We start from the raw sequence: 23019 nt of genomic DNA, 5'->3' as shown, positions 1-23019 counted from the left end.
CGCTGCTGTGTGCTAACTGCAGCCAGCTCTCCCAAAGAAAAGTCTGTATCCAGAGCCCCAGCCCTAGAATGGGGCTATCCCCTTGCATTCAGCTAGTAGCAGGGGAAGGATGACTGCTTTGGCTTGTGCCTTACCCTGTGGTTAGTCCATAGCAACAGGCAAAACATTTGCCAGGACTGGGGAGCAGGCTGGCACTGCCAGAGGAGCCTGTGCCCCTGTGCTGAGCATTTGGCTCCCCCTAGCACTGTGCAGGGAGCAGCCATGGGCTCGCTGAATGGCAGGAGCCACCTCAAGCTGTTGTCTAAGATTGTTAGCTTGTGGTTCTGCCACACCCCCAGGAAGAAGGTAGGTCTTGTTTCCCTCTGTGCCTCATTCAGCAGACTGGTTTACCTGGAGTACAGGAGCTTGGGTAGGACAGCTTCAGCAGGATCCTTCTGATATCTCTGTTTCTTGCTCGTTGTTCCCTGCCTGTGTAACTCCAGCCTGTATTGTAGCTTGCCTTGCTCCTTAAAGATGTGGAGGTTTGAGTGATGGAGTCACATGCTAGACATGCTCTGCAGCAGTATAGGAAGTGACATTTTTCCAGGTTCCTTTCTGTAGTTTTTCACATTCAGGCCTGTCCTTGTTTCGGTCTCTTTACTGTCTCTTTCTGTCCCGTTTATGGGGTTGTGACTCCTGGCTGTTCCTCTGGGTGCTTGCAGCACTTGTGTTTTCTCCCCAGCTTTTCTGTGTTTGCAGGTACAGCTGTCCCCTCTCTGACTCCTGCTCTTTCCTTCTCTTTCCAGCATGGTGCTCACTTTCCTTTTCTGCTCTCTTTTATTATTTTTTTTGCACCAAACTCAGAACTTTGTTTTCCCCTGGAATATTGTGTTCTAATTGCTCCATTTTAAAAAGGTGCAGCCGGAAAAGAAACAGTCCTAGGTTTGATTCAGTTGTGCACACTCAGTGGGATGCAGACCGAAAAGATGGAGCCATTTTCAGAGAAAAGGGAGATAAGAGAAAGGTGGTGTGTGAAAGAGGGAGGTAACCTGTGGGGCAGGAGTGGCAAACTGCCCATCTGCCTGTGCTCAGTTGTGTGTGCAGTAACGCAGCTCAGCAGAGGGTTCGTGCCAAGCAAATAAAGTTGCACTGGCAATCTTTCTGACACCAGATGTTTCTGAACCCAGGAACTGCATCGAATTGAAACCCGTCTGAGGTTTGTGAATGTAAATGAGATAATAGGTCTGCTTAAATTCTCCTGTTGAACTTTGAAGAAGAATAAGCTATGGCTTAACCCAACCCCGAAGCAAAAGCATCCGTTTTTTTTGCTCTACATACTCCTGTTCACACTGGGGCTGGAACTGCTCCCTCTTGGTAGTTGTGTTTTGTTTTGTTTTGTTGAAATCCATTATTGTTTATCTGCGAGTGAATCTGTGCACACCTATCCCCCAGGAGTCTGCCTGTTTCTAATTGTAACTTTGCTGCTTTTCCTTCCTGTCTGCCAGGTTTGGTCACTGGCTATGGTAGCCACTGATCTTTGTCTTGGACCGAAGTCTGACCCAGATCTGGAGATACCTTGGGCACAGCATCCATTTGGACGTCAATTACTGGAGTCCTTGTAGGTCTCTGAATGCTGGGGGGGATGGGAGTGGCTGCTGAAGCAGGGGGAGCCTTTCATCAGTGTGTATATTGTATGGCAGCTTTGTGCAAGTGCGTTGGTGACGTGCAGGGGGCAGCATTTGGCCTCCATCAGGCACCCGGGAGTCCCTGGGCTGACGGCGAGCGACAGCTCAGGTGCAGTTGGAGCTCTGTTCTCCCGTGTGCCCACAACGCCTGACTTACAAATAAAGATTCAGGTTTTCTGCTCCCCGCCTCCTAAATGGTTGTGTGGGTGCAGCTGCTTGATTCGCTTTCACATTCACTGTTGCCACGCAGCATTAGTGGGAATTAATTTACTGCTCTCAGAGCCAAGTATGAGCCGCACAAGTCTTCCTGCCAGTGAATCTGTTCAGGAGGGAGAACGATTAGTAATTAACATTATCTGTTGATCTATGCCATTTGAAGACACAGTTTGTGTGTTGTACTTGCTATGCGATTGCTTGACCTCGCTCTTTCCTGCTGTGTAGCAGCTGTGGGAGGGGAGCACGGGTAGTTGTTTGTTGCTCTCAGTCTTCAGGGACTTCATAGCAATCCAGGAGACGTGCGGCGGAGATTTGCCTTGTGATGTGGGTGCAGGATGGTTGCATGCAGAGGGTCTCAGAACAAAAAAAAGCAGTGCGAGCGGGGGATGAGTTTAGTGGCCCCAGCTTTAAATCCACGAGTTGTGTGGGCCTTGTTCCTGAAGCTGCACAGAGCTGGGATAGTGGGGCCACGAGCACTGCTGGATTCCCAGAGTTCCTCCTCGCCTTTCTCCCACCTGTTAGGCCAAGAGTGTTTGCAGGGGGAGGGCTTGGTTCCTGAAAGGCGTGATAGAAAAGACAGCAGAATGCACATGCCTCCCGTGGGCAGTAATGTGCCCTGAATGGATTTATGCAGCAGGCTTGAAATTATTTGCCTTGGAGTCTCAGTGCTTTTTCCACTGAACTCTGCCAATCTCAGACTTGGTGTTTTTCATTTCCTAGGCTGGCTCACTACTCACAGCTCCACGATGTGCAGACCCTGGCCATGCTGTGCAGTGTGTTTGAAGCCCAGTCCAGGTTACAGGGGTGCCCAAACTCCTATGGCCCCTTTCCTCAGCGTGCCTCCAACCTGGCCTCCCACAGCCGATACGTATGACAGCCATTTCTTTCCTGCTTGCCTCAGAAGCCTTTGAACATCTCTTGTGTAGATGACACGATTTCTCTTTTTTCCCCTCGACAGCCCAGCTTCACTTCCTCTGGTTCCTGTTCCAGCATGTCGGATCCTGGACTTGGCACTGGGGGCTGGAGCATAGGTACTGAGACCTGGGGAGCAGGTAGAGAAATCTGCCTCCCTTCTGGCCTAGGTCTTAGACAGCTCGTGTGCTGGGGAGGGCAGGGAGCTAGCGTTGGCAGACTGCAGATCTACTCGGCCAGAGAAGCTTTCTGCGCCTTGGCCCACAGGGTATTCTTTGGCTGGAAGTTAGCATGGTTTACAGTAACCATGCTGGTGGTCCCACAGTCCTGCTCCTTCTGTCTCCTGAGCTTTGCAGGAAATGCTACAAACCCTCTAGACATGCCAAGTTAGACTCCCTGATGACAGGTTAACCCATGGCCAAGAGCTTCCACTGCTGCAGCAAGTGAAGAGAGACCAGGTTGTGTTGTTTCGCTTCCAGACTGGCTGTCGTTGCTCGTGCTGACTGCCTCACTGCTGATTGGTGATGTAAGCATTCCGTAGCCCTGGTACTTTGTACTGTTTGAGGCTGTTATCTCCGTGCAGTGAGGCTGCAGTCTTCAACAGACAGTGCTGCTGAAAGGGCCTTCATGTCTTTTGTTTCAGAGGATGTCTGGGGTTGGAAGGCTCCTCTGGAGGTCATGCAGTCCACCTTCCTGCTCACGCGGGGTACTTGGAGCAGGTTGCTACAAACAGAGCCACCTAAAACTGGTTGCTCAGGACTACGTCCAGGAAGCCTTTGAGTATCTCTGAGGGACTATAAAGCCTCACTGGTGCCTGGGGTTGTTCCTCCCCAGGTGCAGGACTTGGCATTTCCCCTTGTAGAAATGCATGAGGTTCCTGTTGGCCCACTTCCCCAGCCTGCTGATGCCTCTCTGAATGGCAGCACAACCTCTGGCATATCAGCTACTCCTCACAGTTTCGTGTCATTAGTAAACTCTCTGCCACGTCGTGGTGCAGACCATTAATGAAGATGTTAAACAGGCCTGGACCCAGTGTTGACCCCTGGGGCACAATGCTATTTACCAGCCTCAAAGTAGACTTCCTTCCACTGATCACCACCTTGTGGGCCCAGCTGCTTGTCCAGTTTTTAATCTGCCTCACTGTCTGCTCATCCACTCCACGTTCCATCAGCTTGTCTGTGAGGATCACATGGGAGACAAGGTCAGAAGCCTTACTGAAGTGAAAGGAAAGCAGGCAATGGCCACTGCTTTCTAGAGAGCCAGCCATTTAATCACAGAACGTTATCAGGTTGGTCAGACGTGACCTCCGTGTGGTTAAGCCATGCTCCCTGCTTGTGATGATTTTCTCACCCTTCGCACGTCTAGCGATGGTCCCAGCATTAAGTGCTGCATTAGCTTAGAAGGGAGTGAGGTGATGTTGCCTGGCCTGCAGGTCCCCAGGTCAGTTTTGCCTTTTTTGAAAATACTCTGAGTGATATTTGCCTTCCTCCAGTCTTCAGGCACCCCTACCAGTCACCACAATCGTTCAGCTGTTATCGAGTGTGGCTTTGCAATGTCATCAGGGAGATAATTGCACAGGATTTATTTGGGGGGGAAAAAAGCAGTGCTGTGCTTTCTCCTGTCACTGGGAGAGCAGCAGCAGCAGCAACTGGGTAGGCTGAGCTTTTGGTTGCCTGAGTAGCTGTGATACTAATGACATTTCCTGCTGATCTGTGGAGGTGTCAAAAACAAGTCACTCTCAAGGGCTCCAGGGTCACAGAGTTGAAACGTGGCTTGGGGCAGCATCAGCCCTGCTGGCAGCAAAGCTGTAGCCTGTCAGTGTCTTATCTTTGACATGGGAAATAGTGGGGAAATGGCTGTAAACAGAGCTGATGTTGTCTTGTAGCAGCTAGCAGTGCTGCCTGCAGGGCAGGACGTACAGAGGCCCCCTTACGTAACTGCAGCTCTGGTGATGGGAATCCTTCCTGCCAGGAAAGAGAACCCAGGCATTCCAGGGTTAATGTTCCCAAGCACAGCTTCAAGGAATTGCCTGAGTGCTTCTTAATAGAAAGTGAGAGGCAAAGGGGATTCCTGCATTTCACATTGCTCTGCCTCCCCGTGCCTCACCAGGAGCACGGGGTTGGCGTTGGTTTTCTGTGCCAAAGCAACGTCTGGGGGGGCTCAGAAGGCAGTGATGGGGCTGTGTGATGTGCGTCTCGTGCTGCTGAGGGCTGTGCCTTCTGACCTACGCTCACAGCACTCTTCTGATGCCTGCAGCAAACAAGGACACTGAGCAGAGCTCCGCTCCCTGGTGCGAGTCTTCTCCAGATGAGTTCCGCTACAGCAACCTGATGTACCCCGACCATCGGGAGCGAGAGAAGGACCAGCACGAGAAGAACAAAAGGTGGGTTGTGGGCTGGGCTGTGGGGTGCCTTGGGTATGGCAGCCTGAGCTCTGTAGCCGGGTCTCTGCTGATGCTTTGAAACCAGAAGGGAAGCAGCAAGCCTGTTCCTGCACCTTTACCTTCAGGTGGTAACTTGGAGAACTGTGCAGCACAGCTCAACTCCGCTGGGTTTTCATGTGACACGTGGGAGCTGCTGGGGTCCTGCTGTTAGAACAAGCCGGGGGCAGACCAGCGGTTCTCCGTAGCACATCAGCAGCACGTGGGAAGTAATCTGTTGTTGTTCCAGTGATGGGAGCTGGTTCCCATCACTAGCAATGGGACTGCAGCCAGACTGAGAGCACAGTTTGTTTTTTCCTCAAGGCTCCTGGATCCTGCCAATACTCAGCAGTTTGATGACTTTAAGAAGTGCTACGGTGAAATCCTCTATCGCTGGGGTCTGCGAGAGAAGCGAGCTGAGGTCCTGAAGTTTGTCTCCAGTCCTCCTGATCCCCACAAAGGAATTGGTGAGTGCCTGCTTCAGTCTTCTCTGGTTGTCCAGGCAACAGGCTGCCCACAGAGGCTGTGGATGCCCTGTCCTTGGAGGTGTTCAAGGCCAGGTTGGATGGGGCCCTGGGCAGCCTGGTGTAGCATTAAGCGTGGAGGTTGGTGGCCCTGCGTGTGGCAGGGGGGTTGGAGATTCATGATCCTTGAGGACCCTTCCAACCCTGGCCATTCTGTGATTCTGTGAAAGTTGGTGACTTCATTGTGTTATCTTCTCCATAGTGAGCAGTCAAGACATTGATATCACTGATATCAGATGTGCTCTCTGTGATGGGAGAACAAGGCTGTTCCTGTTTGTTTCTAGCCACACTTAGATGTGAGGCAGATGAGAGCAGCCAGAAGCTTTCCTCTCTGCAGCGTGTCTCAGTCTAGAAATGACAAATGTTCCATCCAGCAGCTGTTTAGCCATCAGGACAATCAGTGGGCCAGCCTGTGTCCCAGCACTCTGACTGCCTGTCGGTGGTGATAAGTCGTTGCTCCTTTTGGAGACAAACTGAGGTCTGTGAAACACAGATTGTTGTCCCGTTGTGAAGCAGGAATCCCTCCTGCTTCGACCTGAGCAAGAGCCGATGGGCCCAAGTTGCACCAAGGGAGACTCAGGTGGGATTTTAGGAACAATTTCTTCTCCCCAAGAGCGGTGATGCAGTGGCACAGCTGCGCAAGGCAGTAGGGAGTCCCTGTCCCTGGAGGTGTCCCAGAGCTGCAGGGATGTGGCACTGAGGGCTGTGGGCACGGTGGGGCTGGGCTGGGCTGTGACTTCAGGATCTGCCTTTCCCAGCCTTAATGACTCTGCGGTTTCCAGCAGCACTGATCGTCTCGCTCTCCATTCTGCCCTCCCACAGAGTTTGGTGTGTACTGCAGCCACTGCCGCAGCGAGGCGCGGGGCACGCAGTGCGCCATCTGCAAGGGCTTCACCTTCCAGTGCGCCATCTGCCACGTGGCCGTGCGGGGCTCCTCCAACTTCTGCCTGACCTGTGGGCACGGTGGCCACACCAGCCACATGATGGAGTGGTTTCGCACGCAGGAGGTTTGCCCCACGGGCTGCGGCTGCCACTGCCTGCTCGAGAGCACCTTCTGAACGGCAGCAGAGCACAGCGCCCCGGGAAGGGGCCTGGGGATGGAATTCCCAAGCCACGTGGACTCAGCTCTGCGGCGCCTGGAGGAGCCGTGCTGGGAGCCGGTGCAGGACTTGTGGTGACCTTTCTGAGTGCTTCCAGTGTCACTGTGCTTCCCGGCTTGCTTCCACACCGCTTGGACCAAACTCCAGTGTGTCCATTGCTGGCGATGGATGCCGCACCACCGTGCTCACGCTTGTCCTGCAGGAGTGTAAATGTTGGCCGGTCTCTGCCAGGCTGTGGAAGGGCATCGGAGTTCCTTTGGAAAGCACTCGGCTGGCAGAGCCAGACCTGCTCCAGCTGCCTAATGTCTTTCCAGGTGCCTCTGGATAGGCCAAGGGTGAGCCGGGCAGAGCCTTCTTCACACACTTGAGGCAGAAGTAATTTGCAAGCAGCAGTGAGCTCTGCAGGCTCACTGTCACCTGTGCTCAACAAGTGGCTGTGCTTCAAGTCACTTTCTGAGCCAACAGGGTCCTTATTTTTGAACTGCTGTTTGCGTTGCTGAGGTTATCCCATAAAGCAAGAGTGAAATGACGTTTTTCAGCATTATTTCCTGAATACTTTCCTCCCACTGTTCCATATCAGCCCCTGGTGTGAAAAGCCCAGCCACGCAACCACAGCCACTAGGATTAGTTGCTTTCTTCCAGACGTTTATTGCTCTTCAGTAAGTGTCCCTGCGTTCTGCCCTGGGTGATTCAGTGCACTTTAACTTGCCTGTCCCTGCCTTGCTGGCAGCTCGTCCTCAGGGCTGGGAGAGGCAGCTGCTTTTCTGTTTGGGATCCACAGCAGGTTTCGAGGTCTCCTTTCACCTGCGGGGAGCAATGCAGAAAGGTTTGGGAGGACACAGGCAGAACATTTGCTCCGTGCAGGGGGGAGTTGATGAGTAATTGGTGATGGTTTCAAGAGGAAAAGGGGTTTGGAAAAGGGGTGGGGATGACAGAGGCAACAGGTTTGTGCCTTCCATGTGAGAATGTCCTGGATGGACCCCTCTCTATGGGGCCGTGCCTGCCGCCTGGCCTGTGTCTGCGATAACTCAGGCCGTGGGCTCCTGCTGTGCAACAAGCAGAAGACATGTCTTAAAATTAAAGTTATTTTTTGAAGCGTGCTCTGGTCGTCGTGCCGTGAGCAGCTCTCCCTCCCCTGCAATTCCACTGCACTTGCTGTGCATCCTCTGGGCTCCCCAGGGCTCCCACTCCCCATTCCCACACCCACTTCCCCTCTGTGTCACCCTGGAAGCAGCGTGGCCGCCCGCAGCTCCCTACGTGCCAGCCGTCCACCCCTGCGTGCCTTCATTTCCATGCTCGAGAGTGCACGTCTAGGCTGGGAGGGAAGGGAGACTTGTTATTTAAAGATGACAGGCTGACAGATTGTGGCATTTGCACGTTATTACAGATCATTACAGGCTATCTCCATAGTATCTGAATGCCTTGCAGCTGGAGGGCGGCTGATGCTTCGGAGCGAGGTGGAAAAGCTCCGGGTGTTTGTGCAACCCTGCCGAGGGAGGAGGAACTTCTTCCCGGACGCTCTCACACCCTGCAGCGAGCGCAGCGCCTGCCTTGGGAACGCTCTTGCTCAATGCGCGGTGACTGCGAGGAGGCAGGAAGGGCTGATTCCCACCGGCCCGAGCAGGGAGCTGCCGAGGGACCCCGCATCTGCACGGGCTGCTTCCTGTGCGGCCACGTCCCCATGAACCCGGCGTCAGGGCTGCAGGGCTTCGTCCCCGCAAACACCGTGGCCGCATTCCTGCATCCGGTGGGCAGGTGAACCGGTCTGGGAGCCGCGGGTGTCGGCAGCGCCCGAGGGCGCGCTGGTGGCTGGAGTCCCTCCGCCTGCATTGCAGGGCGCTGCCCGTCCCCGTGGCTCCAGGGGCGCAGGGTGCTCCGTGCTTTGGGTGCTGCGCCCCAGGCGCGCCCTCGGGATGGGGGTTGTCCGGATTCACCTCCGCCCCCATCCCCGAGTGGAAACTCCCTGCCTCGCCCTGGGGCTCGGGGACCCCAAAATGAGGACGGTGGGCCTCGAGCTGCCGCTGGGCAAAGATGTCACGCGGCGGCACGGGCGCTTTGGAGTCTGCCCCGATTAAAGGCTTCGCTCAGCAGCCGGGCCTGGGGTGCTGCAGGGCAGGGGGGGCCGCGTTCCTGGGCAGGGAGCACCCATGGCTGGGCTGGGCTGCGGCGTGGGGGCGTCCCCTGAGGCAGCCTCACACCCACGGGGGCAGAAGCCACAGCGGGGGGGGAGAGGTTGGGGGATAATGGGGAGGAGAAGCAGGGCTGTCAGCAGCGCTTTATTCATCCCCCTTAACCTCCACTCCTGGAGGGATTCTTGGGGGGGGGGGGGACTCCATCCTGCCCTCCCAGCTGGGGGCCCGTCCGGCTCGTTGCATCGGTGACAAATCTGCAAAGAGCCAGGGGTCGGGGGAGCTCAGGACCAGGGATGCCCACAGCCGTGGTGCCCCCAGCATCACCCCGTCCTCTCGGGCACACCTGCACCTCCATTGCCCCAAGGGGTCCCACCATCACTGCTGCGCCCCACATTTCTGCCATTCCTTAGAATCATAGGATCACAGCATGGCCTGGGTTGCAAAGGAGCACAGCGCTCATCCAGCTCCAACCCCCTGCTGTGTGCAGGTCGCCAACCAGCAGCCCAGGCTGCCCAGAGCCACATCCAGCCTGGCCTTGGATCCCTGCATCCACAGCCTCCTTGGGCAGCCTGTTCCGGTGCCTCACCGCTCTCTGAAGTCTTCCAGACTCGCGCAGGGTGAAGCTCACCCCGTAGCCCCCATTTCTCAGAGGCGCCGCATCGCCCCCCGCTCCCCCAGCCCTCCGTTCTGCAACCCCGCACCTGCCGGGTGGGCGGGGCCACCCTCCACAAGCCCCTCCCCCTTTTCCACCCCCCACCCAATGGGCTCGCGGGAGGGGCGTGGCCTCCCCGCCTAATGAGCGGCGCGGGCGCGCAGGTGGCGGCAGAGCGCGGCGGGGCCGGGGCCGGGCGGGGGCCATGGCGGCGCCGCGCTCCTTCAGCGCCGCGGAGGTGCGGGATCGCTGCGCGCGGGGCGAGTGCCTGGTGCGGTGCCGCCGCCGTCTGTACGACCTGAGCGCCTTCGTGCGACTGCATCCCGGCGGCGAGCGGCTGCTGCGGAGCAGAGCGGGCACCGACGTGAGCGCCGCGTTAGACGGGCCCCCGCACCGCCACTCGGCCAACGCCCGGCGCTGGCTCGAGCAGTACTACGTGGGCGAGCTGCGGGACGAGCAGGTAGCGGGCTGCGGGATGCGGGAGCCGTCCGGTGCAACGGGAGCGGGGTATGGGTGCGGAGTCCATTGGGCGTGCCGGAGTTGGGCCGGAGGGGTGCGGGGTTTGGAGGGCGCGTTGGGAGCAGCGTTGGAGGTGTGGGGTGTGCGGGGTATGGTGGGAGCGGGGCTGGGTTGCGGGATGTCCCGGGGATGGGGGGAGCGGTGTGGGGTCTGTAGGGTGCCTCGGAGCTGGGCTCAGCGCTGTGGGGTCCATGTGGTGCCCAGGAAGCAGGGTAGGAAATTTAGGGTGTGCTGAGTGTGAGTTGGGATGTGTGGAGTCTGTAGGGTGCCCCAGGGTTGGGATGGACGCTGTGGAGTCTGTAGGGTAGCGTGGAAGTTGGGTAGGAAGTATGGGATCTACTCGGGAATGTGCTGGGAATGTTTGGGAAGTCTGGGGTCAGTAGGGTGTGCCGGGTGAGGTGAGGGGTACGGGGTCTGTAGGGAGTTCTAAGGGGGGGTGGGGATCCATAAGGTGACCCAGAGTTGAGTTTGACACTAAAGGGGTTGTAGGGTGTCGTGAGGGTGGCGTAGGAGATACGGGGTCTGTAGGTTGCCTCAAGAGTCGGGGAGAATGGGATCCATAGGGTGTGCTGGGTGAGCGAGCCGATGTGCATTGGGCCTATAGGGTGCCCCAGGGTTGGAGTGGGCAGTGTGGGGTCTGTGGGGCAGCCGGGTCCCGTGAGCGTGGGATGGAGCTGCACGGTGCCTGCAGGTGTCCGGGGTGAGCTGAGCTGTGCAGCGTCTGCAGGGCACCCCGAGAGCTGTGCGGCGTCTATGGGGCACCCCGTGTCCCTGTCTATGGGGCTGAGCTGCGTGCGGCGCTCAGGGCCGCGAGGGCTTGGGACGTGATGCAGAGTGCGTGCGGAGCGCCCAGCGCCTGTGGTGCAAAGGTCCGGGGCACACCCAGGCTCCGGGGGAGGTGGAGGGGGGGTCTGCGGACTGCGATCCGGGGCTTGGGTGCCAGCCAGCACCGCAGCCGGGCTGTTGGGGTGTGCGGGGCGGGCTGGAGGAGCGGTGCTGCTGCAGCGGTGTGCATTGACCGAATGCCCGGTGCCGCGGGGTCGATGACCGGCGGTGCTTCCCGGCGCTGTTTGCTCTCCGGCCCCGCACAGATACAGCTTTGTTCGGCTCTTGCAGCCCCAAAGCCCGGCGATGGCAGCGCCTTTGTTGGGACGCGGCCTCCACAACAAGCCCGACAGGTTCGGCCGAGCGCCGGTACCGACCAAACGGGTTCTGTGCCGCTGCGCGAAGGCAAATACCGGTGCGATAACACCGGGCGAGGGGATCGCGCGCTGCCTGGCACGGGATAACGCGTCCTGGGTGGCGGTGGCACCGGGGTGAGAGCAGCCCCGCTGGGGCCGGCGTGCGCCCTTGGCGATGCCCGGGTTGGTTTGGGGCGGACGCGGCCCCGGTGGGGATTTGGAGGAGGTGCTGCGCCGCAGGACGTCCCATAGGAATGCGAGTTTATTAAACGAGAGCCCGGCTTAATTATGGAGCGTGTGGGTCCTGGGCCGCCCCCGGCGGGTGGGCGGCTATCGGGGGCTGAATCACCCGTCCCCATTTCCGTGGCCGAAGTGCGCGCACGGAGCGCAGCGCAGATGAAAGCGAGGAACGGCAATTAGCTCCGCGAGACGGCGGGGTTCAGCAGCTTCGCTGTGGGGGAATCGGATCGTATAATTAGCCGGCAATTTGAGCAATGGGGCTTTCATCAGAGCTCCGCGGGGCTGCGCGACGCTGCCGTGAGTCACCGCGCATCTCCCGGCGCCGTGTGAGCTCACCGTATGTAGGCGCTCACCTGTTGGGAGGTGTTGTAATAAAAAGGGCCCTGCTTTTTATTATTATCTCTTTTTTTTTTAAAACCCGCGTTTTATGGGCCGTGTCACCTCGCATCCGCATCTCACCGCCCTGTGATTCACGGCCTGAAGGCGGGATGGTGACGCGGGCACCGTGGGGTGAGCTTGGGGTGTCCGCGCCCCATAAGGCCGACAGGGGTCGCGGGCACGGGAGCATCGCTGGTGCCGCGCGGTGGAAACGCAGCGCAGCCTTCCTTCGCTTCCCAGCAGGGCCGCCCGCGGCCGGGGCGAGGTGCAGGGCGGCGGCGCTCCGTAGGCGGGCGCGACTTTCCCTGCCTTACATCACGGCTCCGGCAGGACCTGTTCGCCCTGCGCCGCGTCACAGGCAGCGGCAGCATCGCCCACGGCGCAGCCCCGCCGCCGCCTCCCCTCCGGCTGACGCTCGCGGGGTCTCCGTCCGGCAGAACCAAGCGGGAAGACTCGAGACGCCTAAAGCTGAAGGTCTTCCCGCTCGGTTCTGCTGCCCGGCCCGGGTGTCACCTTGTCCCACTGGCAGTGGGTCGGTCAACGTCAGCATCACGAGGGCTCCATAAAGCCCTGGCTGCCCGCCGAGGCGTCGCTGGGGCCGTGTCACCGCCACTCGTGTCCCTGTGTGGGGACCGTCCCACGTGTCCCAACCATCTGGGGAAAACCTATGGCTGGTTAATGGGTAACCGAGGTGACGAGGCAGGGGAAAGGCGCGTCGGCACCCAGAAGCACGGAGGGATGGATGGGCCACCACGGCCCTGCTGGTGGGCAAAGCCACGTGGGGGGGATTCCCCCTTTTTCTCCGTCCTTGTGCCCCCGGCCCTCGTGTGCCTCGATGTCCCAAACAGCGCAGTGCCCTCCAGCCGTAACAGCAGCCTGGTGTGTGTGTGCACGCGTTGCAGAAGCACGTGGATGTGGTTTGTGGGGACGTGGTGAGCAGGCAGCGCCGCGGCAGGCGGGCGGTTGGACGAGATGTGGGGGTGGTCTCTACCGACCGCGGCGACCCCGAGCTTCTCCAGCACCCCCAAACCATCGCTTTCTCATTGCAGAGCTGCCCCAAGGCTGAGAAGCCGCTGGACGCTGCAGCCCCACGGCTGGATCCCCGCTGCAAGCCGGTGGACGTGGGCACGGTGAGGCCGTGCTCTGCCCTTCGCCCTGCACACAGCGCTGCCTTTATGGCCCAGGAGCGGCCGCTCTGGGAGGCTCCTCTGTGGGCGCCGGTGCCTTTCTTTGACAGCAGCTTTGCCTCTATAAGCAGGACGTGCTGCTACACCACGCCTCGTGCTGTTTGCTTTTATTATTATTATTATTATTTCTATTCATGTATCATTTGTTTTTCCCTTTTTGCTGACATATAAGGGGTGTCCTGGCTGGGCAGACTGAGAGCTCGGTGTCCCAGGGTTTCTCCCTGTCCCCAAGGTGCCTTTGGATGCCTCTTGTTGCACCGCGTGGCTGCTGTGCCAAGCGCTCTTTGGGGAGCACCAGCCTTTATCTTTATTTGACCAACAGGAAACCCTTTGTTCACTATGAATGTTTTGCCACCGATTGCCTTTAAAAGAGAATTTTTTCCTTTGCGTGTGTCCCAAAATGAGATTTTGCTCGGAAGTTCTGCTGGTGTGGAGCATCTGCATCCATTCCCACGCATCCTGGGGTCGTTACCCTGCTGGGTGACCACATCCATCCCTATCCAGACTCCACAGGCAGCGGCACAGCTGCCAAAGGACGGGAGTCACCGTCCCTGGAGGTGCCCCAGAGCCACAGGGATGTGGCACTGAGGGATGTGGGCACGGCGGGATGGAGCGGGGTTGGACCTGGGGATCTGAGGCCTTTCCCAGCCTTCATGATTCCATGAGTCCCCCCAGATTGCGGGTACTATCGGGAAGGGGACGAGGGAGGGAGCTAACCAACAGCCCTGTGCCCCCAGGACCTGGTGGACTGGCGGAAGCCCTTGCTGTGGCAGGTGGGCTACCTGGGGGAGAAGTATGACGAGTGGGTGCACCAGCCCGTGGATCGGCCCATCCGCCTCTTCCACTCGGATTTTATTGAGGCCCTCTCCAAGACGGCGTGGTGAGCATCCTGGGGTGGTGGAGGGAGGGTGGAGGTGTGCAGATACGTGGGTCCGCCCCCCTGACCCATCCCCTGTCTCTGTAGGTATGTGGTGTTCCTGGTGTGGACCCCCGTGGTGCTCTACCTCAGCTGGCTCAGCTACACAGCTCTGGCACAGGGCGACACCAGGCTCTTCTCCTCCTTCACCGCAGGTACGACCCGTCCCCGGCCTTCAGCGCACGCCTGCATGAGCGTGGTCCGTCCCCAGTCCCCGCAGCCCCCAGCACTGCCCTGCACGCAGCCACCCATGCTGGCTGAGCTCGCCTTGCTCCCCTGCCTGTCTGTTTGAGGTTTGTTCCTAGAGGGTGCTGCCGCCCCAGAGAGCGGTGGGCGCAGAGCGGGCTGCCCAGGGCAACGGGCACAGCCCCGAGCTGCCTCTCTTCCTCCACACTCAAAACGAAGCCCTGCTGCTCACCGATGGCCACGTCCCCCTGCGCCGCCACCCGCTGCCCTGACGCTGGGGCTGGGTGAAAAACACGGCTCTCACACCACCGGCCTCGCACAGAGCACGGCTTGTTCAACCAGCACCTCCCCCTGAATCCACCACTGTGCGCAGCCCCGGCAGCGGGCAGCAGGCAGCTGGGTGACAGCTTTGTTGTTGGCCCCGCTGCGGGTGCCACCCTGTGCCAGCTGCCTCGCTCGGTGCCCAAAATCAGAGCAGGTTTTGATGTTCTGGCTTCCCTGCCTCTGTCCTGGGCTGGAATAAATCCATCACGCATCCTTTTGTTCCTCCCCGTTCTCTTTCCATCTCTTTTTGTGTTCCCAGCTGTGCTTTCTGCCTCCCCATGCAGGGTGATGGGCTGCGCACCGGGCATCTCGCTGCTCACAGGGGGTTTTCTTCTCATTGCCACACAGTGCTTGGATCTGGGGGAATTTTGCCAGTGAGCACGGGGTGAATTTTGTGAGGGAGGACACAGGGTTTGCTGGCAGCAAAAGGAGGAGGTGGTGGAAAAATGCTCTGCGGGGGAAAGCGCCCGGCAGCTGTATTCTCTGCCAAACAAAAACACAGCGGTGGCTCTGTTCCGCTGTCACAAGCGCTGCCTGTGTCCGTCGGGTCGTGCTGCCTGTTTGGGTGGGGAAAGCTGCTCCGTAAGGACATGCTTGCAGTCCCAGCTGGCATTGGCTCCTACCCCAAAGAGCACAAATTGAGGGGAACCAAACAAGTGGGGGGAGAGGCGAGCTTCACCAGGCTGCTGGCATCAGGATGGCCACGGATAGAAGCATGCGAATCCACCCGCCTCGCTGACTGCTGCATGTCTCATTGTGTAGAGTACTCCATCCCCGTGCACAAACACTGCTTCCCCTTCATCTTCCTCCTGGGGATGTTCCTGTGGTCCCTGCTAGAGTACCTCATCCATCGCTTTGTCTTCCACATGAAGCCACCCGCTAGTAACTACTATCTCATCACCCTGCATTTCCTGCTGCACGGGCAGCACCACAAGGTGAGCGGCAGAGCTTCTGCTCCTCTCGGGGTGCCCTTGCTCTTTGCTAATGCCAGAGGATGAGCTTGGAGCAGCTGAGTTAAACCACGAGCCCGGCTTGCAAGACTTGGAAAGCAGCGGGCTCCCTCTAGCTTCACCAGGGGCTACGTCTGCCCCCGTGGAGATGCCTCGCTCAGGATGCATTTGGGGTGGGAGGGTTCCTGGGGGCGGCTTCGCCACGCGTGGGGACGGCGCTGCTTGTGGGACGGATGCTTCCAGCTCTCAGGGAGGCTTTGGGGTGAGCGAGGAGCTCGCCGTCCCACCGTCTCTCTCCGCTTCCAGTCCCCCTTTGACAGCTCCCGCCTGGTCTTCCCCCCGGTGCCGGCCTCGCTGATCATGGCCTTCTTCTACGGCGTGCTGCGGCTGCTGCTGCCCGAGGTGCTGGGGCTGTCTGTGTTTGTGGGAGGGCTGTGTGGCTACGTGGTGTACGACATGATGCACTACTACCTGCACTACGGCTCGCCGAAGGAAGGCACCTACCTGTACGGGCTGAAGGCGTACCACGTCAAGCACCACTTTGAGCACCAGAAGTCAGGTAGCGCCGCGTTGCCGTGCTGTGCTGTGCCTTTCTGGCTTGGGAATGGGCACGGAGGTTGGGAACACTCTGTGGGATTTGGCACGGCGTGGGGGTGCCTGTGACAAAGTGCCGCTCTGTGGGAGCCCTGCTCCGTGCCCATCTTGCCATCAGGCAATGGCACACCGTGCCCAGCCCCTCCTCGTGGCACCGTTGGCGGGTGCAGGGTGAGGCTTCCCTTGCTCTGCCCCACACCTTCCCCTTGCTCAACCTGCCCTTTGCCCGGTTTCCTAGGAGAAAGCACCCCGTCCAGATAAGCTATCATCCCAGCCGGCTCCTCTCGTTGTTCTCTCTGCTCTTCCTCCTCGCCCTTGCTTGTTGCCCTGGGGCCGGGTGACGCGCCGTCAATCCCGTAAACGACCGCCCCGCTCTGGTGTCATCACCAAGCCGGGTGACATTTGCGTCCCGGCCACGCGGTGGGGCCCTGCGGAGCTCGGGCTGTAACGGCTCCCTGCCCCGGCTCCCCCTGTCCCGGTGGTGCAGCCCTGCTTAGCGCCGTCCAGCGGTGCCGCGCGCTGAGCGCTCTCTCGCCTCCCCTGCAGGCTTCGGCATCACCACCCGCTTCTGGGATCACCCCTTCCGGACGCTCATCCCCGAAGAGACCTTTGAGAAAGAGGACTGATGGCCCCGGCGCTCAGCCGACCGTGCTCAGGGCCGTGACGGCTCAGAACGCTGTGCTGCCGAGGGTCGGCACCGTCCTCCTTGTCCCTCTCCGTCGCCCGTCGTGGGGCCGCTCCATCCCCTCTGTGCTGCCGCTGGGGCCGGGGGGTGTGGAGGTGGGGAGGGGGCCGGAGGAGGCTGTTGGGGCTCCAGCTCTTCCCATTGAGAGCACTGATGAGCGGGCACCTCTGTGCCTGGAGGATGAAGTGCCGGCTGCCTCGAGCCCCCCCTGCTACACCCCGCACCCCCGCCTCTCAGTGCCTCCCTGAGCCGCCCGCTGCACTGCGCCCAACTCCCACCCGGGGGCTCCGACCTCTCGGGTTGCCTGTGGGGGGGGGGAGGCAAAATAACCGAGGGAAATCAAACCAAACCCGCGCTGCCTGCCCGTGCAGCGGGCTTCCCTTGCTCTGCGGTGCCAGGCGGGCGTCTGGCAGGGCGGCCTTGGCCTTTCTCTAACCAGCGCTCCCATCTCCCTGTCAGGTCTGTTTGACTTTGCATTCGTGTGGTCCTCAGCTACTTGAAACTTAAACTCCAATGAATGGAATTGCTAAAAGATGCCTGTTTTTTTTTGGTTTGTTTTTTTGGGCTGATCCTGTGATTATTATTAGTATTTTTTTTTTTTTCTAATGTTTACTGCAGATATTTAAAGGTTCGGAATGAAGCTATTACGTACGACTGTAGACATGGCAATTGTAAATAAACTGTATATTTTGAAAAATAAAACCTTGCATGGAATCATAGAATCACCAAGGTTGGAAAAGACCTAAAAGATCATCCAGTCCAGTCGTTCCCCGAGGGCCTGGCTCTGGGGGGGCTCTCGAGGTCACCGTCCCTTGCCGTCACCTTTCCCACTTCCCCGTGCTGGCTGGGGCCACTGAGAAAAGCAGAGCTGTGGCAGAGAGGGAGATGCTTCCCATCAGCTGTGTGACAGCCAGCCCTCTGTCACTGGAAAGGCCCCGGGGCCACTTCCCCGAAGTTGGGCAATGGGTGTCACACGCGGCCCCGAGCTTCCGAAAATTGGCCTGCGAAGCTTCCTGCCCTCCTGGTAGGGGCAGGCATTGCTTTCCTCACCTGTAACCCGCTTCCTCTGACGATGGATGGGCTGAGAGAGGGGAGGGCTGCGTGGTCGGGCTGGAATTGGGGCTGGGGGCTGCTGCTCCCTGCCACACAGCCCCCCTGCAGGGCTGGGATTTTTGGTACCAAGCCCTGGGAAAGCCGTGTGGCAAAACGGGTTGGAACGGCAGCATCGGGGGCACAGACACCTCCCTACCCTGCTTTCCCAAAGTGCCTCCTGTGGGGGGTTCCTCCTTCCAGCACCCCGATCCTGCATGGAGGGGCACTGTGTGCCTCTGCACCATCCTCCGTCAGCTGGAGCAGCTTTCCTGTGACGGTGGTTCCACGTTGCACAATGCAGCTTCCGCTGCTGGGAAAGCACCCTATAAACCCCCGCGTCCCTGGTTCCTCTCCAGTCCGAGAGACGGCCGAGGAGGAGGCGAGCAGAAGGGGGTCTGGTAAGCTGCGCTCTTTGATTTCATTTAGCAAAGGTTCCCTGGGGGGAGAGGAGATGACATGAAGAGGTTGGGGCTGCCTGAACGTAGGACAAAACTGTTATCTGGGTGGTAACGCTGGGGAGCACAGCTGGGGGATGCTACTGGGAGATCACAGATCCTGCCCTGGCTGCTCCTGCTTTAATTCACGCAAAAGAAGCCAAAATGCCCCAGCAGTTGGACCCCTCAGTCCTCCCATCTCAGGATACTCTGTGATGGTTGGTGTGACGGTTCCACCGCTACCAGTGCCTTTGTTCACACGTGTCCACTCCGATCTACACAAATGCCAGAGCAGCCGTTGGGGAGGTGAGGGCTGTGGGGTGCTGTGTGCCATGTTAAGGCTGTTCCTTGACAGCTAAGGTGCGGAAGATCCACGCTGTACCTGTGAGCACTGCCCAAGGGTCACCTCCAGCAGACGCCGCTGCCCCACGTCCCCATCAGCCAAGCCCTTGGCTGAAAGCATGGACATCATAGAGAAGGTCTTCTCCATCGCCCATGCCATCCACAGCCAGTTTGAGCACGTCAGGTGCTGCAAGCACCAGTGCCAGCGCCTCGTGGAGCGCATCCACATCCTGCTGGGGCCCGTGCGGGTCCTGCAGGCTCAGCCATCTTGGCAGATCTCCCACCACGAAGAGCAAATGCTGACCAAGCTGCTCCAGGCGCTGGGGGAAGCCCAGAAGCTGGTGATAAAATACAGCCAGACCAGCTGGATCCAAAAGTTCCTGAGTGCCCGCAGCAGCGGAGAGGAGTTTGTTTGGGTGAACAAGAGCCTGGAGGACATCGCCCAAGGGCTCTCGCTGCTGCTACAAGCAGAGCAGAAGCAGGCGTTGCTGGAGGCCTTCCAGACAAAGATCTGTCGTAGGCAAGATGCTGAGGATCTGAGGGATGACAAGGCTTTCCTGGACCAGGTTATTGCAAGTAAGTGTGCATTTAGTGTGTCCCTTCCCCAAGACCGGAGGTTGGCTGGGAGCTGGCAGCCCACCCCAGCCCAGCTTCAGCCTGATGGCAATGGCAGGGGAAAGCCAAAGGGACCAGAAAAACTGGCAGTGCCAGTGCTGCACTTCACCCAGCCCATCTCTGCGCCTATCTGTCTTACCTCAGGTACCAAAGAACCTGAAGATGAGGCCTGGGAGATGCACATGGGCACTCAGTGCATGGAGAGCAAGGTGGACTGGATGCAAGGCGAGCTGAACAAAATCGTGCGTGTGATGGACAGTAAGTTGGCGTCACAAAGAGATCTGCCCTCCGCGTCCCTTTTAGAAAGGACAAACGCTCCTGTAAAAGGCTTTGCTAAGCCACAGAGTCGCTGGCTTTCCCCCAGCCCTGCCTGATCTGTGCCTCCTTCCTCCCGGTGCGGCGTGAGCAGGCTTGAAGAAGGTCAATGTGGGCAAAAGGGAAGCCATCACTGAGATCGAGCGGGACCAGCTCACCTTCCGCAGGCACCTGCAGGACACTGAGCGCTACGACCTCTATGAGGGAGAGTATCTCAAGTACCCAGTCGCCATCAAAACCTTCAAGAGGCCGCTGACCACCGACACAGTGTGAGTTGGAGCAGCGCAGGGCAGTGCGGTTGGGAGAATGGCACGGCGTATCTTGCCCTGGGGACCTTTCAGAATCTAAAGGGGCTGGAAGAAAGAAGATTCTTTAGTGGGGTCCGTTGTGACAGGACAGGGGGAAACGGTTCAAACCAAAAGGGGAGGTTTGGCCTGGAGCTAAGGAAGAAGTCCTTCGCGCTCAGGGCGCTGAGGCACAGGCTGCACACAGAGCTGGTGCTGCCCCATCCCTGCACACAGCCAAGGTCAGGGCACGGGGCTGTGAGCGCTGATGGAGCTGTGGGTGTCCCTGCTCAGTGCAGGGACTGCGAGCAGACGGCCTTTAGGGTCCCTTCCCACTCAAACCTTTCTATGACTCCACGACCTCACTGTGCTGTCCCTTTCTGTAGGAAGGTGAGAGACATCTTTGAGAAGGAGATTCAGACCCTGAAGAAGTTTGAGTCTCCAAACATTCTGCGCATGTATGGGATCTGCATTGAGGAGAAAGGTATGGGGTGTGCCATTTAGGGCTTCCTCTTGCTTCCCTGCCTGTCCCTAGTGCTAGCTGGTGGCAGACAGCTCGAGGTGACACAAAGGGGCATGCCGGAGAGGCAGCTTCCCCCATCTCTGCTGAGGCTCTTGCAGGGATGAGGCAGGTCTCTGCTGTAAAGCACTAAACCATTATTCAGATCCCCCCAAAACAGAGACATCCAGCCAGTTCTACCTAGCAGAACCAGCACTGGCCTACCGTGGTTCGTGCCTGGGAGCTCTCCTGATATGAGCTGGTCTGTGGCTGTCCTGGGGCCAGCAGCCCCCTCAGCATGCATTTTTCTGCATCAGATGGGATCCCCTGCTTCTCCATCGTCATGGAGTACTGCAAGCACGGCACGCTGCGGGAGGTGCTGACCAAGCAACAGCATCTCTCCTGGGAAGTCCGCATTCGGATGGCCCTGGGAGCTGCCAGGGGCCTTTACAGGTGAGCTCCAAATCGGTGGCAGGCCGTCTGGGGGGCCACCTGCACGCGATGCTGCACCCCAAGGCAGAGGTTGGCTCAACACAGCACACATTGCTCTTGTTTCTGGCTGGCTGCAGGTTGCACCAGACGGAGGAGAAATCCCGACTGCACGGCTGCATCTGCAGCAGCAAGTTCCTGGTGGCTGGGGATTACTGTGTGAAGGTAAGGACCACGCCTGGAGAAGCTCTAGAGGTAGGAGTGGGGGGGTGGTGAGGTTGCATTTAGCTGCCAACCACGCATGTTAGAAAAGGAAGAGGAAATGTGGCCACAAAAGTTGAGCTGAGAACCGGTGACCAACTTTACATTTCTAACGCCTCCCCCTTTCTCAATCTAACTTTTGCAAACAGCTGTCAGGATTTGAGCTGTGTGAAACAGAGTCTTCCATCAAGAGAAAAGTCAATAAGAAGAACTTGAACCAAGTCTGTATGTTGGCTTACATTGCCCCCGAGAACCTGATGGATGTCTATTGCCCCTACAAGAGGTCCTGTGAGATATACAGGTATGTCTGCCCCACAAGCCCTCCCGGGTGCGATGCCAGTGGGCAGATGTCAAGCTGTCAAGCTGTGGATGGAGGCCAGGTTTAATCAAACATTACTATGAGGCGTAGCCCCCAGCCCTCTCCGTCAGAAAGGAGGATGACGTGGTGGGATGACCACTGAGAAACTCTTGCTTGTCTTTTTCCAGCTTTGGGGTCGTGCTGTGGGAGATTGCAACCTCCAAAATCCCATTTGAAGGTGAGTCAGAAGTTTCAATGGGGCCCAGTGGTGTCACGGCAAAGATGGGGGGAGCTCATTGCTGACACAGTTTGGGTGCCCCCTCTGCCAGCTTCTCCATGGAGGAGGCTGCAGGATGTCTTCGGTGAGCCTCCACGCCTCCTGATGTCCTTGTTTCACTTAGGCTGCTCTCTCCAGGAGATCAGAGACAAAATCTGTGACCACCAATACCAGGAGCCAGTGGGAGAAGATTGTCCGGAAGAGCTGGAGAAAGTCATCAATCAGTGTCGGGCCTTCGATCCGTTCCAGCGCCCGTCTGCTGAGCGTGAGTGTCCTGGACACGTGCCCCACGGGTCCCTCAGTCAGTCAGCCGCCTCAGTGCTGAATCTGCCCCTTGTTTTCCATTGGGTTTTGCCCAGTTTTGTCTTTTGGGACCACCCCTCGTCCTGCCGACACCACCAGGTCTCCCAAGAGCAGGTTTCCTTCTGTAGCCCTTTCTGCTTACGGTCTCCTCATACACCCTGTTCACACAGCAGCATTTATCCACACCACGCACAGCCAGGCCCGCTCATTTGGCATGGCACAAGAGCAATTAATTGCAAACTCGGGTAAATGGGGAAGGTTCTCCATCCTTGGGGTGGGCGCAGGCCTGGCTGGGTAAACCACAAGTTCACAGGCACCAAAAGCACTTTGTGCTAACGCTGGCCTCGTGTTCCACAGAGATCGTGGACTTGTTGGCTGACCTGGAGAAAAGGAGGAGCCAGGGCAGCTAGCTGCGGAGAGCCCCAGCAGGCCGCCCAGACCGGCCTCCCTGCCTACCATCACTGCGACTGCAATCATCGAAGTGTCAATATATGTTTATTTATTAAATAAGACTGGAAAATCTCTGAGTGCTGGCTGGTTTGCGTTCTTCGAGGGCCGCGTGTGGGGCTGAGGGCCACTGTGCCCCACTGTCATGGCAACCTTCCCTTCCCTTCCCTTCCCTTCCCTTCCCTTCCCTTCCCTTCCCTTCCCTCCCTTCCCTTCCCCTCCCTTCCCTTCCCTTCCCTTCCCTTCCCTTCCCTTCCCTTCCCTTCCCTTCCCTTCCCTTCCCTTCCCTTCCCTTCCCTTCCCTTCCCTTCCCTTCCCTTCCCTTCCCTTCCCTTCCCTTCCCTTCCCTTCCCTTCCCTTCCCTTCCCTTCCCTTCCCTTCCCTTCCCTTCCCTTCCCTTCCCTTCCCTTCCCTTCCCTTCCCTTCCCTTCCCTTCCCTTCCCTTCCCTTCCCTTCCCTTCCCTTCCCTTCCCTTCCCTTCCCTTCCCTTCCCTTCCCCCCGCCTCGATTTGAATCCCCTCCCGCTCCCGCTTATTTCGTCCCGGCGGCGCCTCCACCAATCAAAACGCACTTCCTGTCTCTTGCCCCGCCCTTTCCGTCCGTCGAGGATCTCACCGCCCAATCAGCCGGGCAGCTCTACCTCG

General features: G+C 58.5%; 3 protein-coding genes across 7 annotated transcripts in view; all 3 read left to right on the top strand.

The window, feature by feature from the left end:
* WDR59 (WD repeat domain 59) overlaps positions 1–7365 on the top strand; it is a 47542-nt gene extending 40177 nt beyond the window's left edge. For 2 of the 4 annotated variants that reach the window (XM_052685251.1, XM_052685254.1), the window contains 6 exons: positions 1485–1597; positions 2601–2748; positions 2839–2932; positions 5049–5175; positions 5536–5678; positions 6558–7365. In XM_052685251.1, the coding sequence (XP_052541211.1) occupies positions 1485–1597; positions 2601–2748; positions 2839–2932; positions 5049–5175; positions 5536–5678; positions 6558–6793 (861 nt within the window). In that variant the 3' untranslated portion in view covers positions 6794–7365. Of the gene's footprint in view, positions 1–1484; positions 1598–2600; positions 2749–2838; positions 2933–5048; positions 5176–5518; positions 5679–6557 lie in introns of all 4 variants that reach the window. The other 2 variants (XM_052685252.1, XM_052685253.1) reach the window with 2 other exon arrangements.
* A 2445-nt stretch (positions 7366–9810) lies between these two features.
* Positions 9811–17481, top strand: FA2H (fatty acid 2-hydroxylase). 2 transcript variants are annotated; one of them, XM_052685312.1, is made up of 7 exons: positions 9811–10079; positions 12987–13067; positions 13862–14004; positions 14089–14195; positions 15313–15485; positions 15807–16059; positions 16641–17481. In XM_052685312.1, exons 1-7 carry the CDS (start codon positions 9825–9827, stop codon positions 16718–16720), a joined length of 1092 nt encoding a protein of 363 aa, XP_052541272.1. In that variant the 5' UTR covers positions 9811–9824; the 3' UTR covers positions 16721–17481. The 2 variants fall into 2 exon arrangements, with proteins under 2 accessions (XP_052541272.1, XP_052541273.1); XM_052685313.1 differs by lacking the exon at positions 9811–10079 and adding an exon at positions 11167–11316.
* Positions 17482–18157: 676 nt separating this feature from the next.
* On the top strand, positions 18158–22455 carry MLKL (mixed lineage kinase domain like pseudokinase). The gene is made up of 11 exons (XM_052685301.1): positions 18158–18269; positions 18661–19223; positions 19407–19520; positions 19672–19846; positions 20248–20345; positions 20678–20813; positions 20930–21014; positions 21200–21351; positions 21537–21586; positions 21750–21890; positions 22286–22455. Exons 2-11 carry the CDS (start codon positions 18767–18769, stop codon positions 22336–22338), a joined length of 1461 nt encoding a protein of 486 aa, XP_052541261.1. The 5' UTR covers positions 18158–18269; positions 18661–18766; the 3' UTR covers positions 22339–22455.
* Positions 22456–23019: the final 564 nt, after the last annotated feature.

Source organism: Tympanuchus pallidicinctus, unplaced genomic scaffold, assembly GCF_026119805.1.
Source record: "Tympanuchus pallidicinctus isolate F22 unplaced genomic scaffold, pur_lepc_1.0 scaffold22, whole genome shotgun sequence".
Taxonomy (NCBI): Eukaryota; Metazoa; Chordata; class Aves; order Galliformes; family Phasianidae; genus Tympanuchus; species Tympanuchus pallidicinctus.
This window is presented reverse-complemented; position numbering and strand designations above follow the sequence as displayed.